The 22,733-nt window shown below is 45.5% G+C and overlaps 1 protein-coding gene across 1 annotated transcript in view; it reads left to right on the top strand.

Moving 5' to 3' along the window:
* ANO2 (anoctamin 2) overlaps positions 1-22,733 on the top strand; it is a 364,608-nt gene that overhangs the window by 189,633 nt on the left and 152,242 nt on the right. The window contains exons 14-16 of the mRNA XM_031936252.1: positions 4,044-4,126; positions 10,878-10,889; positions 11,125-11,235. Of these exons, the coding sequence (XP_031792112.1) occupies positions 4,044-4,126; positions 10,878-10,889; positions 11,125-11,235 (206 nt within the window). The remainder of the gene's footprint in view (positions 1-4,043; positions 4,127-10,877; positions 10,890-11,124; positions 11,236-22,733) is intronic.

Raw genomic sequence — 22,733 nt, 5'->3', positions numbered from 1 at the left:
CTGAGCATTTCTAAGAAGACACACCCATGAGTATTAGAAAAGGGACCAAGTCAACATGTGTCAGCCCATATGAGTAGCCACCTGCTCCTTTACTCATCACCGAATGTGCAGGCCCTTGGTTTGCACGATGGATCACAGACCAGCAGGATCACAGTCCTGCTGCAGAGGCTGCTTGATTTATCACTGACTCCGTGGGGCCCGGAGGATATGCCAGGATGGGCCGTGAGTCACACATCCCTGAGAGTATGAGGAGAAGGAAGAGAGGGAGAGGCCTATTCTCAGTGGTTCTTAGCGGGACGAGAACACACCCTTCCTCCATTCCCAGTGGACCTTCACTTGGGGGGGAGACAGAACTTGACTGGAAAGATTCCTGTATTGCTAGGCCACCAAGAAAAATTTCCAGGGCACACTCTATTCTCTATCAGGGAGAGCAGCTGCATCCCAGGAGCACACGGGCAGTGTCAGCCCATCGAGAGTTGGAGCAGGAGGAAATGGAATTGTGACCATAGAGTCCTGGGACCGTTCACAGGCAGGGTCAGTAGAACACTCTGAAGTTGGGGCTTGCTGCCTGGGAAGTCACTGGCAGCTCTGTGTCTCCTTATCAAACAGGAGTATCATGGAATTACCCCAAGACCCACCTGAACGGATTTGGAACCCAGAGTACGTATTCATGTTTTGAAATATTACAACTCTAATTCCCATAATTTGTCTTGCTGATATTACCACCATTGAGTAGCTGAAGCCTAATAACTCCAGGTCTATAATCCTTCAAGAACTTTCTTGGGACACATAATTCCCTGTTGCAGAGAAACTTGGTTTTCAATTGTACTTCCTAGTTTCAAGTTTCAACAACTGCCTCTTCTCTTCCCTCGATAGCTGTAATGGACAGCTATCTCCCACCCCTTCTGAGACCCTCAGTCTTTTCCTGCCCCACCCCGGACCTACTGTCTTCCTCTCACATGACAGTGCAGGGAAAGTACCCAGAGGTGGGATTGTACCAGAGCTTCCTGGCATAGGGTAGGATTTGGTTTTGTTTTTTGACAGCCTTGCTGTGCTTTATGTGATTGTGTATTCAGTTACAGCAGCCAGGAGCCCTTAGGCAAGATTGTCTACAAATTACAATTAAAAATAATAGTAATGCCTCTCATTACCCTGATTATTATGATTAGTGGTGCTGTGCTGGGTGGGCCTGGGCCAGGGCCCAAGCCTGCCGGGAATAAGGCTGGGAAGAAATGGCTGTATGTAGAGAGAGACTTGGGCTGCTGGTGGCAGTGGAAGGGGCGATGTGGAGTCGGGAGGTCTTGGGGGATACCAGTCAGCAGGACCTGAGTCTGTTGGAGTCTTCAGACACAGCTCCCCTGTGACTCTGACTTCAAACTCTAGGGAACATTGGGAAAGAGAGTGAGGTCCTGCTGAAAAGGGAAGGAAAGAGACAGGGTTTCAGAACTATTTTCTGAATAGAGGTTAAGGACACTGACCTAGGCAGACCTAATGTGTGTCTCAGTTCTGCTCCTTACCAGCTAGGGATTCTAGAGCAGGTAAATATGAACCTAGTTGTGTGACACTAAAGTCAATACCCTTGACCAAGGTGCCCTGTTATCTTGGGCACATTACTTAATCTTTGGGCATCGTTGTCCTCATCTATAAGTTGAGTGAAATAATACCTACCCCACAGCATTCTTGTGACAGGTGAATGAGGTATGCATGCAAAGTGTGTAGCATAGTGCCTGGCATAGAACTGGGAGCTGCTCGTCATCAGTTTGATGGTTGCCTCCCTTGCCCTCACGACTCATCTGTCCATGACTCTTTTGCCCCTCTCATCTGTCCTGCAGTCTGACTTCCTCCCTTCATGGAGACACCAGTCAGTCCGTACTCTGGGCCCTGCTATGTGCACAGCCCTCCTCAGGAACCAAGGAAGGAGCAGTAGGAAGAGGAGGGACTTACTACCATTCTTAGTATCTCCGGGCCAAAGCCAGTGTTGGGAGGTCAGAATACACTCAGTTGAGAAAGGCCTCAAATCCAAGGGAGAAAATCTTGCAAATCAGTGCATGTAAAATGTCATGTCAGATGAAAACATGCAAATCAGTGCACCATAATGTAGTAAATGCAAGTAAAACAAATGCACCAAATGCAAGTAAAACAAATGCAGCTTTAAGTACTTGTGTATTCAACCAGTGCATCAGTGTTTGCTATTCTCAGTTCTGAGCTGTGACTGAGGTAGACATAGGCAGCTAAGAGCCAGGAAGAGTTTACAGTCCTGTTATTACATCACAGACATGAAGTGCCGGCCAGTAGTCAGGCATGGCATGTAGTGAAGTGTGCTCAGGCTCCTGCTAGGGGTGGGGTGGATCTGTAGGGGTGGTCTCAGGGAATGTCATGTCCCCTCCCTCTCCAGGGTGCCATGAACATAGGGCAGTAGGAGTGAGGAGGACAGGGTGCCGTGGGGACTGATCTTATGGAAGAGGGGGACTTGAGCTGGGTCAGGATAGGATGAGGGTAGAAGCTGGAGGATAGCACAGGAGAGAGGGACAATGGGTGCAAATCGAGTATGGAGAAGATGGTGAGGGGATGACCCAGCTGCAAGATGTACGTTGACAAATGGCAGGATGAGATTCAGATAGATGGTTCAGTCTTGACATACATAGTCCTGGAATCCAGAGAGAAGAACTTAGACTGTAAGGAGCCATTGAACATGTAGGCTGGTAGTGTTGGCACCCTTCCTCTGCCCACTCCTTCCGTGCCCATATGCCATTGTCCTTCAAAAATCAGCTCGGATGCCTCCTCTGGCAGGTAGCACTTCTCTTCACAAGCCCACAGCTTTTTCATCTGTGTCATTCTTAGGGCCTCGATCACTCTATGCCTTGTATTGTAGTTGTTTACAATCTCTTCTCACAGACTGTAAACAACTTGAGAAGCAAAATCCACATGAAGTTCACCTGATCTCCCCGACAATGCCTAGAATGGTGTTTTGTGCATTGCAGATACCTTAGTCGGGACTGGTACTTTTGCAGGATTAGAAATTCACTCAAACTTCCTCAAATAACAAGAGATTTATTTTAAGAAAGCAAGAGGCAAGCTCCTGGGTGTAGGAAATGAAATATAGCCAGGCCTCTTGGGAACTGGAGCTGGAGATGCTGTCGGAAACTAAGGCCTTCCCTCCTTTCAGGTGCTGCGTGGTCTCTCCCTTCCCTGCTCCTCTTTGTGTTTTTAGTTTCAGTTTTCAAAAGAGGGAATCTGCCTGCTCTATCAGCAGGCCCTGGATCAGGTGTTCAGCTCTGGTATAACAAACCGTAGCTGTAGGGTTGGGCTGGTGGGGGGATCAGGTTCTTCCTAGAGCATGCTGAGAAAGGCATGCTGGTCCGTCAAAGGGCGGTGGGTGGGGCAGGCAAACTGATGGATGTGTAGGTGTGGCAGGCATTCTACAACTATTTGCTCAGCAAATGGAAGAATGAATGCATACCACTTTACAGAGATTATTCTATCCGTTACATGCAGGATGGGTTGGAAAGCTGAAAGTCTGGAGTCAGGCAGAACTGTTAGGAGACTGTTATGTAACCGCAGAATGATATGATTAGGGTCCAAATGAGGCAAGTGGTGCTGGGGACAGAAAGACAGAAATGTAGGGGAAAAGCGAGAGTGCTGAGGAAGGTGAAGGAAGAAAGAATGGATTGCATAGGCAAGATGAGACTTGTCAAAAAATCCTACAGACCCCTCCCTTTTTATTTTCTTCATCCTGCCATCCTTACTTTACTTCTCCAGATCAGTGTTTACCCTCTTCTCACAACTTAGAAGTGGAGAAAGGAGTGTGTGTGTGTGTGTGTGTGTGTGTGTGTGTTTAACGTATCTAGTGACTCTCAAGGATGTGGAGTATTTCTAGCAGTTTCAACTAGAAGTGGGGAAAAAGAGGCTAAATGCATTCCAGAGAGCTCCTAAATTGAAAATCTATTAGTTTATCCCCCACCTCCACTGGTGAGCCCAAAGGGTACAGAATCCACTCTTCAAAAATAATTGAGTGTTTTTTTGTTGTTGTTGTTCTTTTTAAGCTACCATGTTCCTGGAAAACTGGAAGAGGCTGCAGATGCGACTGGGCTACTTTTGGGACCTGACTGGCATAGAAGAGGAAGAAGTGAGTTCTCTCACATGTTTCTCACATATTTCTGTGGGCTTTTGCTTTGTTTTGACCTTGGAAATGGACTCTCTTAAGTGAGATAACCATGTATGTTTGCTGTCACTGGCTGGGTCTCACAGTGGCTGCCTGTGTAGCTTGGCTCCATGGGCTGGGCCATGGTTGACCTGCACTGAGGCCAAAAGTTCAAGTGCCACCTCTTCCCTTGAGCTGGAGGGCATTGAGCCTGGTGTTTGGGCAGATGTCCCGGTGCCCTCTTCTGGGGAAAGAGGTGGCAGAAGATGCAAGAAAACAAGAGGCAAGAGGTCATCTTGAAATCGTAAAGCCAGAGAATCAGGGATGTGTCAGAATGCCCTGGGAGCCTCCCGAGGGCCCAAGGAGAGGCAGGGTGTCAGGTGCTGGTTGTCTTTGATGTCTGTGAAAGAAGAAAGAACCGCTAAACCTCTGTGGTATAAGCCCGTGCACTGTGTGTGAAACTGGGGAGTTGCGGAGGCGTGAGCTAAGGGAAAGGGTAGGTTCTTCTAGAGCAGTGTTCTGGACAGATGATCTTTAAATAATGCACATAAATCAGCCTTCCCTCATAGCTCTTCTGAGGACTAGCCCCCGAGTCTCGATGCTGGTGAGCCAATGATGGGTGGTGTGTCATGCTTGCTCCGATGATTTGTTCCCACCATAACTCCTGCTCCTCCCAAAGCAACCCCACTGCCACTCAGCTCTCCTCCCCTCTTCTTTCACTTCCAAACCCAGCACGCCCCTCTGTTCTGACCATTAACATCTTCAAGGCCTCCTGATACCAGGTGCCACCATGGATGGGATATCAGGCAGGGACTCTCAATAGTGTGGATATCGTGGGTGAGGGGCTGAGGGCCGTGTCTAGGAGGGACAGGAGGCACTTTCAGTTGCCTGAGTACCCACTTGCAAGGGCTGGCCATAGCAGTAAGGCCACAGCGGTAAGGTGGCTGCATGGAACACAAGCCTGCTCCTTACTCTCCTGCAGTGATTGCCTTGGACTAGGGACCTGGGACCTTGTGGCCCTGACACTTTATGAGAGAGAAGTGGAATCACTAATTTAGTCTCTTCCCAAGCCTGTATGTCCCCACGTCTGTGACATGTCACCATTTCTTCTCCTTAATGCTCTAGGTAGTCTACTTGCCTTTGAGCAGGTGGGCTGAAGAATGGCAGGACCCACGGGGCAGCTGCATGGAATGGAATCTACCAGTGCAGGGTGTGCTGCCTGAAAGTGCTAGAAGGAGAGATGTAATGCTGTAGCCTTTCTCTACCTCCCATGGGTTCTCACTTAATTGCATCCCCATCCCACTCCACCCCATTGCCTTACCATATATTGGGTACATGCACCCACTCTTCTCCAGTCCTAGGTATTGAGCATATACCCTGAGACTAATACTATCGTGAACTCTGTGGTGAAAGAGAGAATATACATATGCATTCTGCCTTCAGAGAGGATTCAAATTATTTAGGAAGAGAAGCAACAGAGAATAATAAAGACAGTTGCATTTCTTGCAAGAAAATTCCCAAACTGGTCCTTCCAGTAGAAAGACCTCTAGAAGTTTGAATGTGGGTGATCTAGTGGGAAAATCTTTGTATTATTGGTCCCATTTGATTTAGCTGAAATATGTCTCATATACATGAGAGAGACAGAGAGAGAGGGAGGCTGGGGGAGATGGGGAGGGTATAGTGCCTACTCCCCTAATGCCATAGAACGTTTCCAAAAAAAGAAGATGCATCCCGGCATCCAAGCCTGTGTAGGGCCAGAGACAAGTTAAGTGTGTCTGCCGAGTAGAGTGGAAGAAGCCCTCACATCTCGCTGTTAGAGGGCAAGTGTAAACATACTCTCTCCATCAGAAAAGCCTCAGTTATAACTCAATACCCTTGAAATCTCTGTAACAAGCCCCTGGCAGGAGTGAGACTATAATCCATTTTTCTTTCTCTAGCCAGGTTTCCTGTTTATCTGTTTAACCCAATGAGCCATGGTAACTTCCTGGGAGGTACATGATTTGAGGAGCTCATGTGCTGGCTGAGAGGGGCCTGGCCAAGACTGGGTGTACCTGGGGCCTAAGGAGACAATCCGGATGGGATCTCTGTGTGAGGTTGCTACAAGGCTGGTTGGTTCTGTAGCGTGATTGGTGTGGCCCGCACGTGCGCAGGCCAGCCTCAACTTTTCCTTTAATGCATTTCTAGTTTGGATTAGCACACATCAATTTCAGTTTAATTCTGAACATGGCCATTAAGCATCTACTACATACTAGGTTTTTGTATGGAATATGGAATTATCTCAGGCCTAGTGTCTCATCTCCAAGGGGCTGCATTCAGCAGGGTGCTCTTTGGTCTATAAATATTTAGAATAGAATGGAGAGTGTGCGAGAGAAATCGCTCCGGCTAATGTAGAGAGGAAATTCTTTAAAAATCAGGGTTTTGAAGACTGGTTGGCTTTTAATGGACAGCAAAGGGAAGAAGGGGCGCCTACAAGAAAGAAACAGCAGCAGAAGCCTTGACCTGGGAAAGCAAGGGGTGTAGATAGGCAACAACAAGATATCTTGAAAGCCAAGTTGGCTGCAGGGGACAGGGCTCAATATGCAGTGGTGACAAGGGAAAAGCATAGTCTGGTGACCGGGTCGGGGAGGGGGGGGCGGTCCTGATTGCTAATCTGTATCTCCCAGGCCATGGGAAGGCTTGAAGGTCAGGATAGCAAGGTACGAATGACTTGAACAAGGGTCCTAGGACTTACATGAAGCATTTAACCCACATTCAAAATGAGGAGTGAGTGGAAGGCAGATGTTACTTGGGCATTGGAGGGAGGGAGGCAGGGGTCCTTGAAAGCCATGATTAGACGTTTTTTTTGTTTTTTGTTGTTTTTTGAGACGGAGTCTCAGTTGCCCAGGCTTGAGTGCAGTGGCATGATCTCAGCTCACTGCAAGCTCTGCCTCCCAGGTTCACGCTATTCGCCTGCCTCAGCCTCCTGAGTGGCTGGGACTACAGGCGCCTGCCACCACACCCGGCTAATTTTTTTTTGTATTTTTAGTAGAGACGGGGTTTCACCACGTTAGCCGTGATGGTCTCAATCTCCTGACCTCGTGATGCTGCCCGAAGTTTTTTTCTCTTTTAACCAGACACCTCCCAGTATCAGGAATACTTGCGAGTCTAGCTGTCTATAACCTTGAGACATCTTTCTTCCCCGTGGTATCCAATAGGAAGCACTTGCTTCCCAGGGGAAAGGAGGGTGCCAACTGACATACACCAAAGCTTGTGCACCCTCTAGTCCTCCCACCTGGGTGCCTCCAGCAGGTGGGTCACCCCAGGAGGGGTAGAACAAGCAGTAGGGCTTAAGTCCAGCTTGGAAACCAGAGAGAAGCCGTAAGAAGACTAGAGACTGCTTTCTTATGAGGGTGGGGAAGGAAGGCATCTACCAAGCCTGCGAGCCCACCCTCTGGGCCGGTGCAGGTCTGCCTATGGGTGTCCCTGTAGACATCACCATGGGACTTATTGAAGGACTCCTGTGATCCTGTTTGTCCTTGTTGCAGGGAGATTGCCAGAACTCCAGAGTTTTATACTCTGAAATGGGATCATCTTCAGCTCAGTGGGCCACTCTTACCCATTACCTTCTGTCACACCAAAAATGCCCTGGAACTCTTAGAGTGTGGCCTTCTCTGAACACAGATATCCTGCCCACCCATCTCTCTCCCACCCCTCCTGGATCACATCAAAGCTTAGATATCCTCAGTGACTTCCTTCTGGTTTCATAGGAAACCACATCCTCTGCCTGCCGTTCTAACCTCAGCTCCTGTCCTTCTCCTTCGTGCTTAGACCTTCCAGCTACCTAGGCCTTCATTCTGTCTCGAGCTCATTCCAGCCTTTGCCCTGGCTGTTCCTGTTGCACAGACTGCTTTTCCCCCAGACTCTGCAAGGCCTGTCTTTTCTCGGCTTTTGCGTCTCAGTGAAAACATTGCCATCTTCAGATTAGCCTCCCGCAGCTCCCCAATCTGAAGTCATCCTGCTTTATTTCTTCTGCTGTTCTTGTCCTCATCTGCTAGTTTCTCATTCATGTGCTGGCTTACTCACTGTACACTTACTCACTGTAACTTGCCTCTACTTGGAGGTAAGTTCCAGGGAAGGAGGGATCTTGTGCCTCGGACTGGCAGGATAGCCTCAGTGCCTGGAAAGAGCTCAGAGTATAGCAGGTGCTTGATGACTGTTGGTTGAAGACATTTGTTGGATGTATCTCTGGACTTACCTCTTTAGATAAGACAAGTGTGGTCCTGAGCAGGCTTGGGTTCTTCCTCCCAGCTGGCTCCTGGGGAGACTGACCAAATGGAAATAGTTCCCAGGGTCTCGGTGGGAGGGGTGATGATCTGTGATGACTTGGCATCAGATTACCCATCCAGTGCTGTTGTGTTTAGGGAACATCAGGAATAAGGCTGATCTGTCCATGGCTGGGTGTGTCAAAGCAGCCCTCCCAGGGGCTGGATTCTGCTCTGGCCAGGAGCTCAGTTGTCCGCTTTTGAGGGATTCTATAACCTCACCCTACTTGCTTGGCTGCAAACAGGGAGGTCCTTGTCAGGCCTGCTTCAGCTGAGTGCAGCGCAGCCTGTCTCTTCCTTGAGTTACAGATTCCTGTCTGAGTGCTTAGGAAGCTAGGCTTGCTTCAAAAAGATGAGAGTTATGGCCAGGTGGAGTGCCTCATGCCTGCAATCCCAGCACTTTGGGAGGCCGAGGTGGGCGGATCACCTGAGGTTAGGAGTTCAAGACCAGCTTGGTCAACATGGTGAAACCCTGTCTCTACTAAAAACACAAAAAAATCAGCTGGGCCTGGTGGCATGTGCCTGCAGTCCCAGCTACTCCAGAGGCTGAGGCAGGAGAATCGCTTAAGCCCAGAAGGCAGAGGTTGCAGTGAGCCGAGATCATGCCACAGCAGTCCAGCCTGGGTGACACAGCGAGACTCTGTCTCAAAAAAAAGAAAAAAAAAAAAAAAGATGAGGCAGCTCTGAACTGAGGCCCAGTGTGGGGGGAGGTGAGCCACAGCCACACTTAGAGGGATTCAAGCAAACTCCTGTGTGTGCTGCCACATCATGCCATGGAAAGCCAGAGATAATCAGAAACATCCTGCCAGTCAGCTGGGGATGCCTCCCTTAGCCCCTGTGCGGGGTGTGAAAGGGGAGAGGCCCCTCTGGCTTGAAGAGATTTAGAACCCATGTTCTTCTGGAACTCACTGAAAGATACTGCTACAGTTTTTAATTAAAATCTCCCATTGGAATAATGTAGAAGTAAAGCAACCAAATTTCAGAGGCCACGGGGGACAACCTCAAACCATAGTTCTCAAAGTATTCCTGCAGGTTATTAATTGTTACAGGCAAAAGTTGCTCTGTGGGAAATGATGGGCTTAGGAAAATTAAGCAAGTGTCTTGACAGTAGCACTTTTCAGAGTTTTTAATATGCTCATTGTGACTCTCAGAAAGTCGATACATTATAGTGTTTTCCAGTGTTTTAGACCTTGGAGTCCTTTTTTAGCTGAACTTCTCTTGGCACACACATTAGGAAATGCTGTGTTGGAGAACGGATGAAGGTGAGAGACAAAATCTAGTGCACTTTACAAGCATTTAGAGATTCCTGTGTGTTCTGCATGGTGCCAAGTTCTGTGCAAAACAGAATAATACAGAGCAGGTAGCTGATCTTTATATTAGGATAAGAAGACTCTCACATGCACAACAGCTAGGAAACAATAAAAGAAAAATACGTAATGAAGAGCTGCAATGTGTGGTATAAGCTATAAAAGTCTAGGAATTCAGAGAGGGAGGAGACCCCACCTGGTAGGTATGTTGCAACAGTTGGAGAAGGCCTCCTGGAAGGGGTGGGACTGATGTCCCCTTGGTGAATGGGTGACGATGGAATGGCACCACCTGCTGTTGTTTTAGTTATGCTTGTTAGTCACTTACATGGTCTGTCCTCTCCTGCATCGTGGCATGTCTTGGGAAAGCCAGAGAGAGGTCAAGAGCCTGGCCTGTTGACCTTTGGAATCTCTGACATATGGACAGGGATAAGGACATGTGTGTTCCCTGAATAGCAGAGCCCATTGTGAGCCAGTACCTGAATCCCTGCCCAGGAGTTATCGATCAACGATGCAGGAACATGAAGTCCTCACACCTGTAGATGTTTGTTCTCGAGCTGGAAACTGTAAGGAAGACCCGCCAGTGAGGCCAGGTGTACACAGTTAAATTTTCTTTGAAGTGAGTCGTGCATCTTCCTGCCCCGGCATCTGCACTGATTTGACCATGGTCCTCTGGATTAGTTAGGTGCTCTTTCCCATGCCTGGTGACTCACGATTCAGGTTTGTGTTGCTGAATGGCCCAGTGAGGTCTCTTGAGCATTGCTGTACTTGCCAATGAGTTACTCACCGAGGCTGTACAGGAAACAGGTCCAGGCAAGTGAATTTTAAGATTCCCTATGGCCACCCTTGACTTTGATGTTTATTGGTCGCCATTTTAGCTCAGAGAATAATGGAGCAGGGAAGGAGTTTTGTTGTTGCCCTCACTCCCAGCTGTGGGGCACATCTGTTTCTCCAGCTGGGAGCTGGCTTATGGAAAGTTAGAAGTTTGAGGTCTGACGATAGTTGGTGGGATGACCAGGGATATCCCTCTGCCTCTGGTGAAACGGCTCTGCAAAGTACTGGGCCTCTCTTCGTATCCGCCATCCAGTTAACGTTTCCTCTCTCTTTTCTCAACACCGGCGCTATCCCCAGGAACGTGCCCAGGTTTGGTTTTCAGTGTGACAATGAGTGTTGTGTGTCCCTTGTCTCTTCCTCACGTTGTGTTCTTATGTTAGGTTGTGACGTCTAGACGCCTTGTGATTGTGTTTGGTGTGGCAGTTCATCTCTAATAACGTCCAATCCTAAACGCTGATGTTAATGTACGTGTGTCTGGTTATAACCCACAGGCCAAGGCCATCCTTCCTTTTGTTTACTAACCACTCTCTGCTCTTTGGTTTAGGAACATTCCAGGCCTGAGTATGAAACCAAAGTTCGAGAGAAAATGCTAAAGGAGAGCAACAAGTCGGCTGTCCAGAAACTGCAAACAAATACTACGGAGTCTAGCAACGAGGTACGAGGCTGCCCTCGTTGCTCACGGTCCTCTTTACTTGTTGAGATCCTGTTGTCATTTTGTTCGGCACACCTTAGTGAAGGGAGACTGGGCTTGAGAAGGGGTTGATGTGGGGCAGGATGGGATGAGAACATGACATCTCACATTGTCCTGCAGCCAGAGATCGTTGGCAATGGGCTTTCGCGATGACTTGACCGCTCTTTCCCGGGTGGTGCTGTCTGGTCAAAATGGGAGGGCAGGTTGGAGGAGAAGCCGTTCAGGCCTGGTTCCTACCATCATCTAAAGTTTGAATAATAGTAACATTTCATACCCCACCATACCAACCGCCACCACGCCTAGTCCTTATCGAATGCTTACTCTATGTTAGACACTGTTCTAAGTGTGCTGCATTATCTCACAATAAGTCTGTGAGGCTGGTACTATTGCCATGTAAATGAAGACTCATGAAAAAAGTTACGTCCACAGATTAAGTCATTTGCCAGAGGTCACACAGCCAGTAAATCACTGGTCGATCTGGGATTCCAAGGCAGGTCTATTAGTCTGTGCACCTAACCACTATGACATACAGCCTTCAACTGCAATGGGAGAAATCAAAGGATGAAGCAAGAAATGGCTCTTAGGGCCTGCAGGGGCAAATTCGTGCCTGCATTTGCTCGAGCTACTCACACAATGTTCCTTACATTTCATTTTATCTCGGTGGGCCTCCAAAAGTGGATATGTGATTTTGACCGTGTCCTCTGAGTCATGTCTCTGAGTTTCATGGTGGCATGCAGTCATTAAAACAGAGCTTCAGAATGGGTGCTGTGGTTCGTAAAAATACTCAGAGTATGTATGTTGGGGGGGCATGGGGATGCTCTTTGGGATACCTGTCTCTGTGTGCCACCCGTCTTTGAAAGCAGTGGTTGGGTGGGGGGCAGAGAGAGACAGAAAGAGTTTATGATTTTCTTAATCTGGTTCTTGAAAAAAAATCCACTAGATTGAAAATCTGTTGCTTTTAGATGTGTCTTTTCTCCATCTTGGATTTGAATTCAAATTTCATTTCATTTCACGTTCTTTAAGTTGGAACCATTCATGTTAACATGCAAATTTATGCAAGCATCAAAACAGAAGAATGTGGTGTTTTCGAGCCCAAAATACTGGCACTTTTTTTTTTCTTTTAAGAAAACAGAACTTAAACAGAACAGAGAGGGTGGCCCTCTGAGTTATTTTTTTTCCTAGACGACAACCAAGTCCAAGACCACCAATTATTCAGGGAAATAATGAATTCATTCTTAGGAAAGACTAGTCATCACTGCCACCCTCATCAGAAAGCAAGCATTCTGTGTTCTGTCAGCTTCGGCAATGCCATGCAAACTTCTTTCTCCACCCCATAGCAGTATACAATGGATAATTTTATGGAAATCACATGTAACTTTTATTGACCACTGACTCATTTAATTTTAATTCCATAGACGGGAATGCCAAGGAGCTGGAATTGCGTACACTGAGGCTGTGGTTCTAATGTAAACATTGCTTGGGTATATATGCATGATTGGTCAAATAACTTTCAGGAACCATGAATAATTAAAAAACATCTGAATGCATTATGAATGATGCATATGTTTATGTTTTCGCATTCAACATCTATTTTCATTACACTGTTGAGAACGCAAAGCTCAAAGCAGCTAATGCTTTATGGGCAGTGGGGGGAAAAGACCTTCTCCAATGAGCAGTGTACGATAAAAATGGCCTAGAATTTGATTGTCAGGATCCTTCTTGTGTTCCCTCTGTTTCTTTAACATTGCAAATGATTCTGTTCTTGCCAAATCCAGCCATAGGTGGGAGATAAAGATGGATGCTGCTCTTGTCTACAGGAAGAGTTGTAGTCAATACCCACTGCATAGCATTGCTGCAGGAGCACCACTGCATGTGGAATATTTAGGAAAGGCACCTTCTTCTGAGGAATAGACAGGGACTCAAGAATCAAATTCTAGCTGGTGGTCTTGGATGTGCTTGTTTCACCCCAGAAGATCACCTTGGTTCTGCCTTCACTGTCACCCTGATGCTGCATATCCCCACCTCTCCTAACTTTCCTTCCTGCTGAATGGTAAAAAGCTACCATTTACTGACACCCAGAGTTGTGCAGGAATTTGCTTAAGACCACATAGCTAGTTGTGTGGAAGCTGGTAATCAAACCCAGCTCTGCCTGATCCCCAAGACCTATTTGCTTTTTTTTTTTTTTTCTTTTCAATTTTAAAGATACCAAGTCCATTTACTTTTTAAGCATGTTTATTGAGATTTAATTTTGTACACTAAAATTCACCCATTTAAAGTGTACAATTCAATGGTTTTTAGCATATTCACACATTTGTGCAATTATCTACACAATTTATGTTTAAAACATTTTTATTATCCCAGAAAGAAACCTTGTACCCAATAGTTGCCAAGCCATGGGTAACAACTCCTCTACTTTCTGTCTTTATAGATTTGCCTATTCTGGACTTCCTTGAAATTGGTATTATAGAATATGTGGTCCTCAGCTTCTTTTACTTAGCAACATTTTTTTAAGGATTCATTCATGTTGTAGCATATATCAGTACCTCATTCTTTTTTATTGCCAAATAATATTCCGTATTTTGGATTTGATTCATTTTATTTATCGATGCAGTTGATGGACCTTTGGATGGTCTCCATCTTTGGGCTATGATGAATAATGCTGCAATGGATGTTTGTGTACCAGCTTTTTTTTTTTTCTCTTGGGTATATACCTAGGAGTAGAATTGCTGGGTCATATGGTAACTCTATGTTTAACATTTTAAAGAACTGCCATGCTATTTTTCCAAAGTGGCGATATTATTTTACATTCCAACCAGCTATTTATGAGGTTTCCAGCATCTCCACATCCTCACCAATGCTTATCATCTGTTTTTTAAATTTTATCCATCCCAGTGGTGTGACATGGTATTTCACAGCAGTTTTAACTTGCATTTCCCTAATGACTAATGATGTGAATGTCTTTTCATGGGGTTTTTGGTCACTTGCATGTTGTCTTTGGAAAAATATTTATTCAAATCCTTTGCCTCTTAAAAATATTGGGTTAATTGGCTTTTGATTATCGGGTTATAAGAGTTATTTATATATTTGGAATATATGAAGTTCTTTATATATTTGGGATATATGAAGTTCTTTATATATTTGGAATACCAATCTTATCAAATAATATGATGTAGAAATAGTTTCTTTAATTCTATAGATTGTCTTTTCACTTTATTGATGATGATATTTGAAGCACAAGTTTTAAATTTTGAAATAGTTCAATTTATCTAATTTTGTCACTTATGCTTTTGTGCTATATCTAAGAAACCGTTGCCTAATCCAATGCCATTAAGAGATTTCTAATTTTTCTTCTAAGAATTTTATAGTTTTAACACTTGCAGTTAGGCCTATGATCCATTTTGAGTTCATGTTTGGGTGCAATTGAAGGAGAGGATTCAAATATATTTTTCTGCGTGTGGATATTCAGTTGTCCCAGCACCGTGTGTTGAACAGACTGTTTCCTCACTGGATTATCCTGACACCTTATCAAAAGTCAATTGACCACAAATGTAAGAGTTTATTCCTGGACATCAGTTCGATTCCATTGATCTGTATGTCTGTTCTTACGTAGTACCACCCTATCTTGATTGCTGTGCCTATATAGTAAGTTTTGAAATTGGGGGTATGCGTCCTCTGACTTTGTACTTTTTTTTCAAAATTGTTTTGACAATTCTGGGTGATTTGCATTTCCATATGAACTTCATGACTAGCTTGTCCATGTCTATAGGAAAGCAAGCTGGGATTTTGGTAGGGATTGAGTTGAATCTACAGACTAATTTTGGAAGAATTGCCATCTTAGCAATAGTAAGTCTTCTATGACTGTGGCATATCTTTCTATTTATGTAGACCTTTTATTTTTTCAACAATGTTTTATAGTTTTTGGTGTACACATCTTGTACATACTTTGTTAAATTTATTGATAGTTATTTTTATTTTTTTGATGCTATTGAAAATATAGTTGTCTTAATTTTATTTTTGGATTGCTCATTGCCAGTATATAGAAATATAATTGATTTTTCTATATTGATCTTGTATCCCACAACTTTTCTGAACTCGTTTATTAGCTCTAATAATTTTTAATGGATTGCTTAGGATTTTCTATTTGTGAGATCATGTCATCTGTGAATAGAAATAGTTTTACTTCTTTTTTCCAATCTAGATATATTTTATCCCTGCTCCCTCCACCCATTTCCTCATTGCCCTGATTAGAATCTCCTGTACAATGCTAAATAGAAGTGGTGAGGCCGGGCACATTGGCTCACACCTATAATCCCAGCACTTTGGGAGGCTGAGGCGGGTAGATCACGAGGTCAAGAGATCGAGACCATCCTGGCTAACACGGTGAAACACCGTCTGTACTAAAAATGCAAAAAATTAGCCGGATGCGGTGGTGGGCACCTGTAGTTCCAGCTACTCGGGAGGCTGAACCAGTAGAATGGTGTGAACCCGGGAGGCGGAGCTGGCAGTAAGCTGAGACCGCGCCATTGCCCTCCAGCCTGGGTGACAGAGTGAGACTCTGTCTCAAAAAAAAAAAAAAAAAAAAAAAGAAGAAGTGGTGAGAATGGACTTCCTTGCTTTGTTTTTGATCACAGGAGAAAAAAAATTTAGTCTTTCACCATTAAGTGTCATGTTAGCTGTAGGCCATTGCTTCTTTTTTTTTTTGGTTTGTTTTAAACTCTCTCTAGAAGGTTTCCCTCTAAGGCCATTCTTGCATTGCTATAAATAAAGACTGAGTAATTTATTAAAAACAGAGGTTTAATTGGCTCATGGTTCTGTAGGGTTTAGAAAAGGCATGGTGCTGGTATCTTCTTGGCTTCTAAGGAGGCCTCAGGAAGTTTATAATCATTGTGGAAGGTGAAGGGGGAGCAGGCACGTCACATACTGAAAGCAGGAGTGAGAAAGAGGAGTGAGTTATAGGGGAGGTGGTGCCACACACTTTTAAATGACCAGATCTCACAGAAACTCACTCACCTTTGCAAAGACAGCACCAAGCCATGAGGGATCCACCCCCATGATCCAAACACCTCCCACCAGTCTCCACCTCCAGCACTGAGGATTGCAATTCAACAGGAGATTTGGGTGGGAACAAGTATCCAAACTGTATCTGCTTCCCTGAGAACAATTCACATCACATGTACATGACGCTGATCTGAAATGAAATATTCTGTACTGTCATGAGATGATAACCCTATATTAGGACCGTGGAGTAGGAGTTTTGGTACCATTACCAGGCAGCTGAGCCTTCTGGGCCTCTTCCACCTCAGCTGTCATGCAGGGAGAGTAGATTACACAGCCTCCCCAGTTCTGAGAGTCAGCAGTTTTCTTTGCTGATGTGGAGAGATGATGTTGGTCATCAATCCATTGGTTTGGGGTATTGGACCGTCCCTTATTTATTTATATGGTAGTAACTTGGATATTACACCTTCTCTTATTGATTTTCAAGGATGCGGGCATAGGAGGATGTTAACAATGATAAAATTGTAAGTAACATTTATGGAGGGCTTATTGTATGTAATGTACAAAGCTTTACAGGTATTATTTCCTTTAAATCTTAAAACTGTTAGGATCCCCAACTCACAGATGAGAAGACTGAGGTCAGAGGGGGACATAAGTTGATCAGTGAGAATACGTGGTAGAGCCAGAGTCCAAGCCAGGCAGTGTGACTCAAAAGCAATGCTTCTAACCTCTTGCTCCTGTGTCTGCTGAAAGTTTTCCTTCAACAGATCCTCAAACACTCCTAAAAAGTCAGGTTCGATTCTTCTTTCCTAAACTAAAGACAGAAAGACTGTGGTATTCACTGGAAAGATGGGTGAGAGACAAACTCGCTACCCTACATTAGTGGTTTTGTATAAATTTTCGTGGGGTGATGCTCTATTTCCACTGAGGACAACAGTGGGGAGAATTAGCTCAGTTTACAGCTAGAGGTTCAAAAGACCGTAGGGAAAATTCGGGAATATAAATATAGGCATAGATTGTGTTTTCAAGAAAGAATACTGAGTCTGGAACTTTCAATAAAAGAATAGCCTGAAATTTTTCTTTTCCTAAATTAGTTTGAATCTTTTCTAGATGGCTCTGTGCTGGACAGATTTGGAGGTTTTCTTAAGTTTCCCTGCAGGGCACCATTTCTCTCTGTTCCTGCAAGATGGTAAAGCTCTAAGTTGAGTGCAGATGGCAAGGTGCTGGAGCTGGCAGGTTGAGGAGCAGTGCTGGTCTTTGCCTCTCATTCCTATAGCCTTTCACTCAGTGCTTTCTCAGCCCGTGCCTCCTTTGCTTCCAATAAACTTTGTATTAGAGTACAATAAGAAGACAAAACTCATGCTGTGTGGGTCAGCAGAGGGACAATACAAAGAGCTAATTCTAAAGGTGTTAGAAGAAGGGATGTTGAGCCAAGCAGGCCAGTGAGGCAATAGAGAGATTAGCATGGCAGGAAGTGGGCACCACCTTAGGGCTACAAGGACAGGAGTGGAGATGGCCTTACCAGAGCCCAGGAGCCAGGACCACCCAGTGGGAGCTGGAATCCCAGAGGAGATGCCATCTGAAGCAGGTAGAAAAAGTGAACGAGAAATACCCTGGATTTCCCTCTTCAGCCTCCCAGGCTCCCATCATTACCTCCCATTGGCCAGACCTAATCAAAAGTCATTTGATGAGTTGTTCCAGGAAATAGAGTTTTTGGGGTCAGTTCCCCACAGCACGGACCAGAGGAAAGGAACAGCGGAATCTATCTGAGAGCAACCGGCAAAGCGCTGGCGCGAAAGTCCAGGCAATAAGTCGATGTAACCTTAGAACCCACTAGTCACAAATCATTTGCAAGTGGGGTCGTTGGTTGGAGGCTGGAGAGGCTATTGGGGAAGAGAAATAAAAATTTGACAAGAAGCACAGGAATGCTCACCACTGACATAATAAATAAGTACACCAATGGTCAGTTTTTCAGACCATTCCTGGACTGTTGAGAGTGAGTGAGTGAGCAGGTGTGTGAGAGTGAGTCAGTGGCATGAGCATGTGTGAGAATGTGTTCGTGTATATGTGTGTGTGAGTGTGTGAGTGTGTGCCAGTGGTGTGAGATTGTGTTAGTTTGTATGTGTGTGTGTGAGAGGGAGACAAGGAGAGGGAGCGTGCCTGAGTGATGGTGTCACTGGAGTGACACAGATGGGCTCAGATAACAGGAGGCTTCAAAGAGGAGCAAAAATAATATTTTTGTGTCAAGATGCAAAGAACATGAACAAGTAGAGTTGGGGGGCTGATGGCAAATGTGGGTTTCATACTCCTGTGAAACATATCACTGAAAGGACTTTAAAACAAAATCCGATTTAACTGGTCCTGGGAGTTTCTTCATGGAACTTGTCACCCACATATTGATTTAGCCGGTGTGCAGGCCCCAGCACCCCCATCCCTGCCTGTACCACCTGAGGTGCTTATTTAATGAATGTTTTATGTCGAGCACTGCAGCTCGAAGGGAACAGGAGCCTAGAGGAGGCCTTGGATAGAGGGGTGTTAATTTACTGCTCAGTTCATCACCCTGGGGACAATTATTTCAAAAGAAAACTCATCTAAAGTTAAAGCACTGAAACATTTACGACAGAGGCCTCTGGCAGAAGCAACAAACAAACTCGTGGAATAAATTATGCATAATTGTAGGGCCTTTGCGGAGGCTGGGACGACAGCAACAGGAAGCTGGGACATTGTTGGAGCATGCGCGTGGGTGGAGAAGGGAGACCCAATGAGCAGGGGACGAGGGTCCCTCTCGCTTCTCACTCTGGGCCAAGGGAGACATGGTCCAGGCTTTCCATGCAGGCCTCGGGTGGTTTATCAGTTCTTTGAGCAGATGAAGTTCCCTCATGCCCTCTTTTGAGGCACTAAATGACCAAATAACCATTTGAGGGTCAAAAACATAAAGAATAAAAATAATTATCGCAGCCTCTTCTTAGGGTTTCTCATTGGCAAAGGGAAACACTGAGCCACAGAAAGGGACCGTTTCACCAGAGATTCTTGTAGCAATATAGAAGCTGAGATGAGATGTGAGCCTGGTTCTGTTTCTGAAATCTGTTTATGGCCTGGTGCTTAAGAGCTCTAAGCATCCTTATTATACCGGCATTTCATAGACTCTGGCTATTAAGGCTGAATTAGGACACCTGGAACCCTTTGTTCTTTCCTGTACGCCTGCATGAGCTGAAGAATAATTGGCAGAAAATAGCCTGGGTTCTGTCCCAAGCTGACGGGTGTTCAGGGAGTCAAGCCCCTGTGCTGTCTCAGACCAGTCCCTGAGCCGGTCTGATAAGGGCTGAGAGGCTGCAGGTTGGTTCAGCTCTGCAGTCCTGTGCTTCAGAGGATCTGTGCACACTGCCCTTGGTCTTCTCATATTTGGTAATAAGGACAATGAAACAGATCACTTCATTTCAGGGGACATGTAACTCCCTGGAACCTGTGTCACAAAAGTGGAATCGTTACTGAAGGCTGCCCCCTGACAATTTTATGTACTATTTTTTAAACTTTTGCTTTAAGTTTTTATTTTCGGCAGCGCATCGTTTCCTGCTCTGGCTCCTCTCTCTTTCTTTCTCTATCCGCCCCCTGTCCCGCCCCTTCTCTGTAATTTCTCATGGAGTGGCCTCCTTTTTCACCTCTGGTCCCAGTCACACCCCGTACCCCGCCCCGGGGCACCCCAGCCAAGAGAAATGGGTGAGCAAAGGAGCAGAGAAATGGATGTAGCAAGGAAATTTATGGGTAGAGGTGTGGGCAGTCTAGGATGTGGATCTCCTTAGGGGTACTTTAGGATTAAATTTAGAACTGGATCCTGCCTCCCTTCCCCTCATTGGCAGAAACCAGCCACAGGGCTCCACCTAGATGAGCAGAAGGCAGGGAAATAGCCTCCAAGCTGCAGCTCCAAACTACCAGAGAGACAGCCAGGCTTCACGGCCACCACGTCACACGGCGATGTGAGCAGCCGGACCCTGGGGAGGTGGTAGCGGAGGTAGTTAGAGAACAGCTACTGGTGATTCCAATCGACTACCACTTCCGGAGAATTGCCGCCGTGGGAAATGAGAAAGGAAGAAAGGCTCTTGAAAAAAATGCTGTAAGGAATTTCAGTGCATGAGCGAGAAGCGCTTATCCACAGTGTACCCACAGTGTGTTGGAGTTTGGGACTGACCCTTTCGGAACAGAACTTAGCACTCTCTCACATGGCAAGGCTGTTTTGTTGTTGTTGTTGTTTATAATTACACAAGTTATACCTGAAAGCATTTTCAGAAAAATTCTGACAAACATCTCACTGGACCTACCTCTTCTCCTCCCAATGTTGTCTCCTTAGAAGTAGCCAGAGCTAGTGGCTTGGTTTTGTATCCTTTCCAGGTCTTTTATCATGCATTTTTATTCATGTATAAATTCATTTGTGTTCTGGGCTCTGGTTGTGGGTTTTATTTACACGCGCGCGCGCACACACACACACACGAAAGTCGTGGACAAATGATTTCATCAGACCATAGTTCCCAATAACGCAAGACACCCCAGGATGCCACAGCAAACTCACCAAACAGACGTGGAATTACTAAACATTTCTTAGGGAAGCCCAGCAATACTTGACATCTGTACGCCACCACGCAATGTTACCTCAGCCATGTCAATGTTCTATAGTACTATGTTTTTTAATGTCATCATGTTTTAGTGAAGCTGACTTTTCTGTGGTTGCAGCCAGTGAGAACCGCACAAAATCGTTGTGGAACAGGAAGCGTGAGTGTTGCTGTTCAATCTGATACCAAGATTAGAAAAGTTGGAAGTTGTCTAATAGGTGCACACATCCTGTTAGGTAGTAAATGCACACATCCTGTTAGCTAGTAAATAGGTTTAAGAATGAAATGAATTTTTATTATTTGTTTCAATTTATGTGTATTTTCCCCAATGGCTATTAATTTGTTAGGACATAAATATTTATTAAGTTATTTGGAGTTAACTACTTAATACATGGAACTGTTAAGTATTTCTTTCTTTCTTTCTTTCTTTCTTTTTGAGACAGAGTCTCACTCTGTCGCCCAGGTTGGGGTGCATTGGCGCTATCTCGGCTCACTGCAAGCTCCGCCTCCCAGGTTCACGCCATTCTCCTGCCTCAGCCTCCCGAGTAGCTGGGACTACAGGTGCCCGCCACCACGCCCAGCTATTGTTTTGTATTTTTTAGTAGAGACGGGGTTTCACTATGTTAGCCAGGATGGTCTCGATCTCCTGACCTCGTGATCTGCCCGCCTCGGCCTCCCAAAGTGCTGGGATTACAGGCGTGAGCCACCGCGCCTGGCTGGAACTGTTTTTTTTTTTTTTTTTTTTTTTTCAATTTTTTTTTAATTTTTATTATACTTTAAGTTCTAGGGTACATGTGCATAACGTGCAGGTTTGTTACATATGTATTCATGTGCCATGTTGGTGTGCTGCACCCATCAACTCGTCAGTTCCCATCAATTCATCATTTATATCAGGTATAACTCCCCAATGCAATCCCTCCCCCCTCCCCATGATAGGCCCCAGTGTGTGATGTTCCCCTTCCCGAGTCCAAGTGAGCTCATTGTTCAGTTCCCACCTATGAGTGAGAACATGCGGTGTTTGGTTTTCTCTTCTTGTGATAGTTTGCTAAGAATGATGGTTTCCAGCTGCATCCATGTCCCTACAAAGGACGCAAACTCATCCTTTTTGATGGCTGCATAGTATTCCATGGTGTATATGTGCCACATTTTCTTAATCCAGTCTGTCACTGACGGACATTTGGGTTGATTCCAAGTCTTTGCTATTGTGAATAGTAGAACTGTTAAGTACTTCTTTTAGCCTAGGAGCATTTCATAAAACTTGCTGGGACCTTAAGGGTACTGTGAACCAAGAAAGTTTGGAAACAGCTGCATAATGAACTTCCTAGGTTGGGCTCAGTGGTTCATGCCTGTAAGCCCAGCACTTTGGGAGGCTGAGATGGGTGGACTGCTTGAACTCAGGAGTTTGAGACCAGCCTGGGCAACGTAGTAAGACCCTGTGTCTACAAATAATAAGAAAAATTAGGTATGCATGGTGGCATGGGCCAGTAGTTCCAGCTACTTGGGAGCCTGAGGCGGGAGAATGGCTTGAGCCCAGGAGTTAGAGGCTGCAGTAAGCTGTGATTGTACCACGATACGGAAACCTGGGTGACAAAGCAAGTCTCTGTCTCTTAAAAAAAACAAAAAACCAAAACAACTTTTTTGTTCAACAGAGATTTAAGAGTAAAGCAGACAGCCAACAGCAGAAGGCTTAAAAAGATAAATAGTGAGTTTTAAAGTTGCAGGAATTTGTTTGGGGGTGGCAACATCCTGTGGAAACTGTGGGCTGGGAAAGTACCAGGTGGGCTGGCTTCCTCCACACTTGCTCTTTGGGCCTCCCACGAACTTCTCTCTTGGGCCTTACAGTGCATCTGCCCCAGTATGTAT

This window comes from Piliocolobus tephrosceles, chromosome 10, assembly GCF_002776525.5.
Source record: "Piliocolobus tephrosceles isolate RC106 chromosome 10, ASM277652v3, whole genome shotgun sequence".
Classification (NCBI taxonomy): domain Eukaryota; kingdom Metazoa; phylum Chordata; class Mammalia; order Primates; family Cercopithecidae; genus Piliocolobus; species Piliocolobus tephrosceles.
The sequence above is the reverse complement of the archived record's forward strand: the minus strand, read 5'-3'. Positions and strand labels throughout refer to the sequence as shown.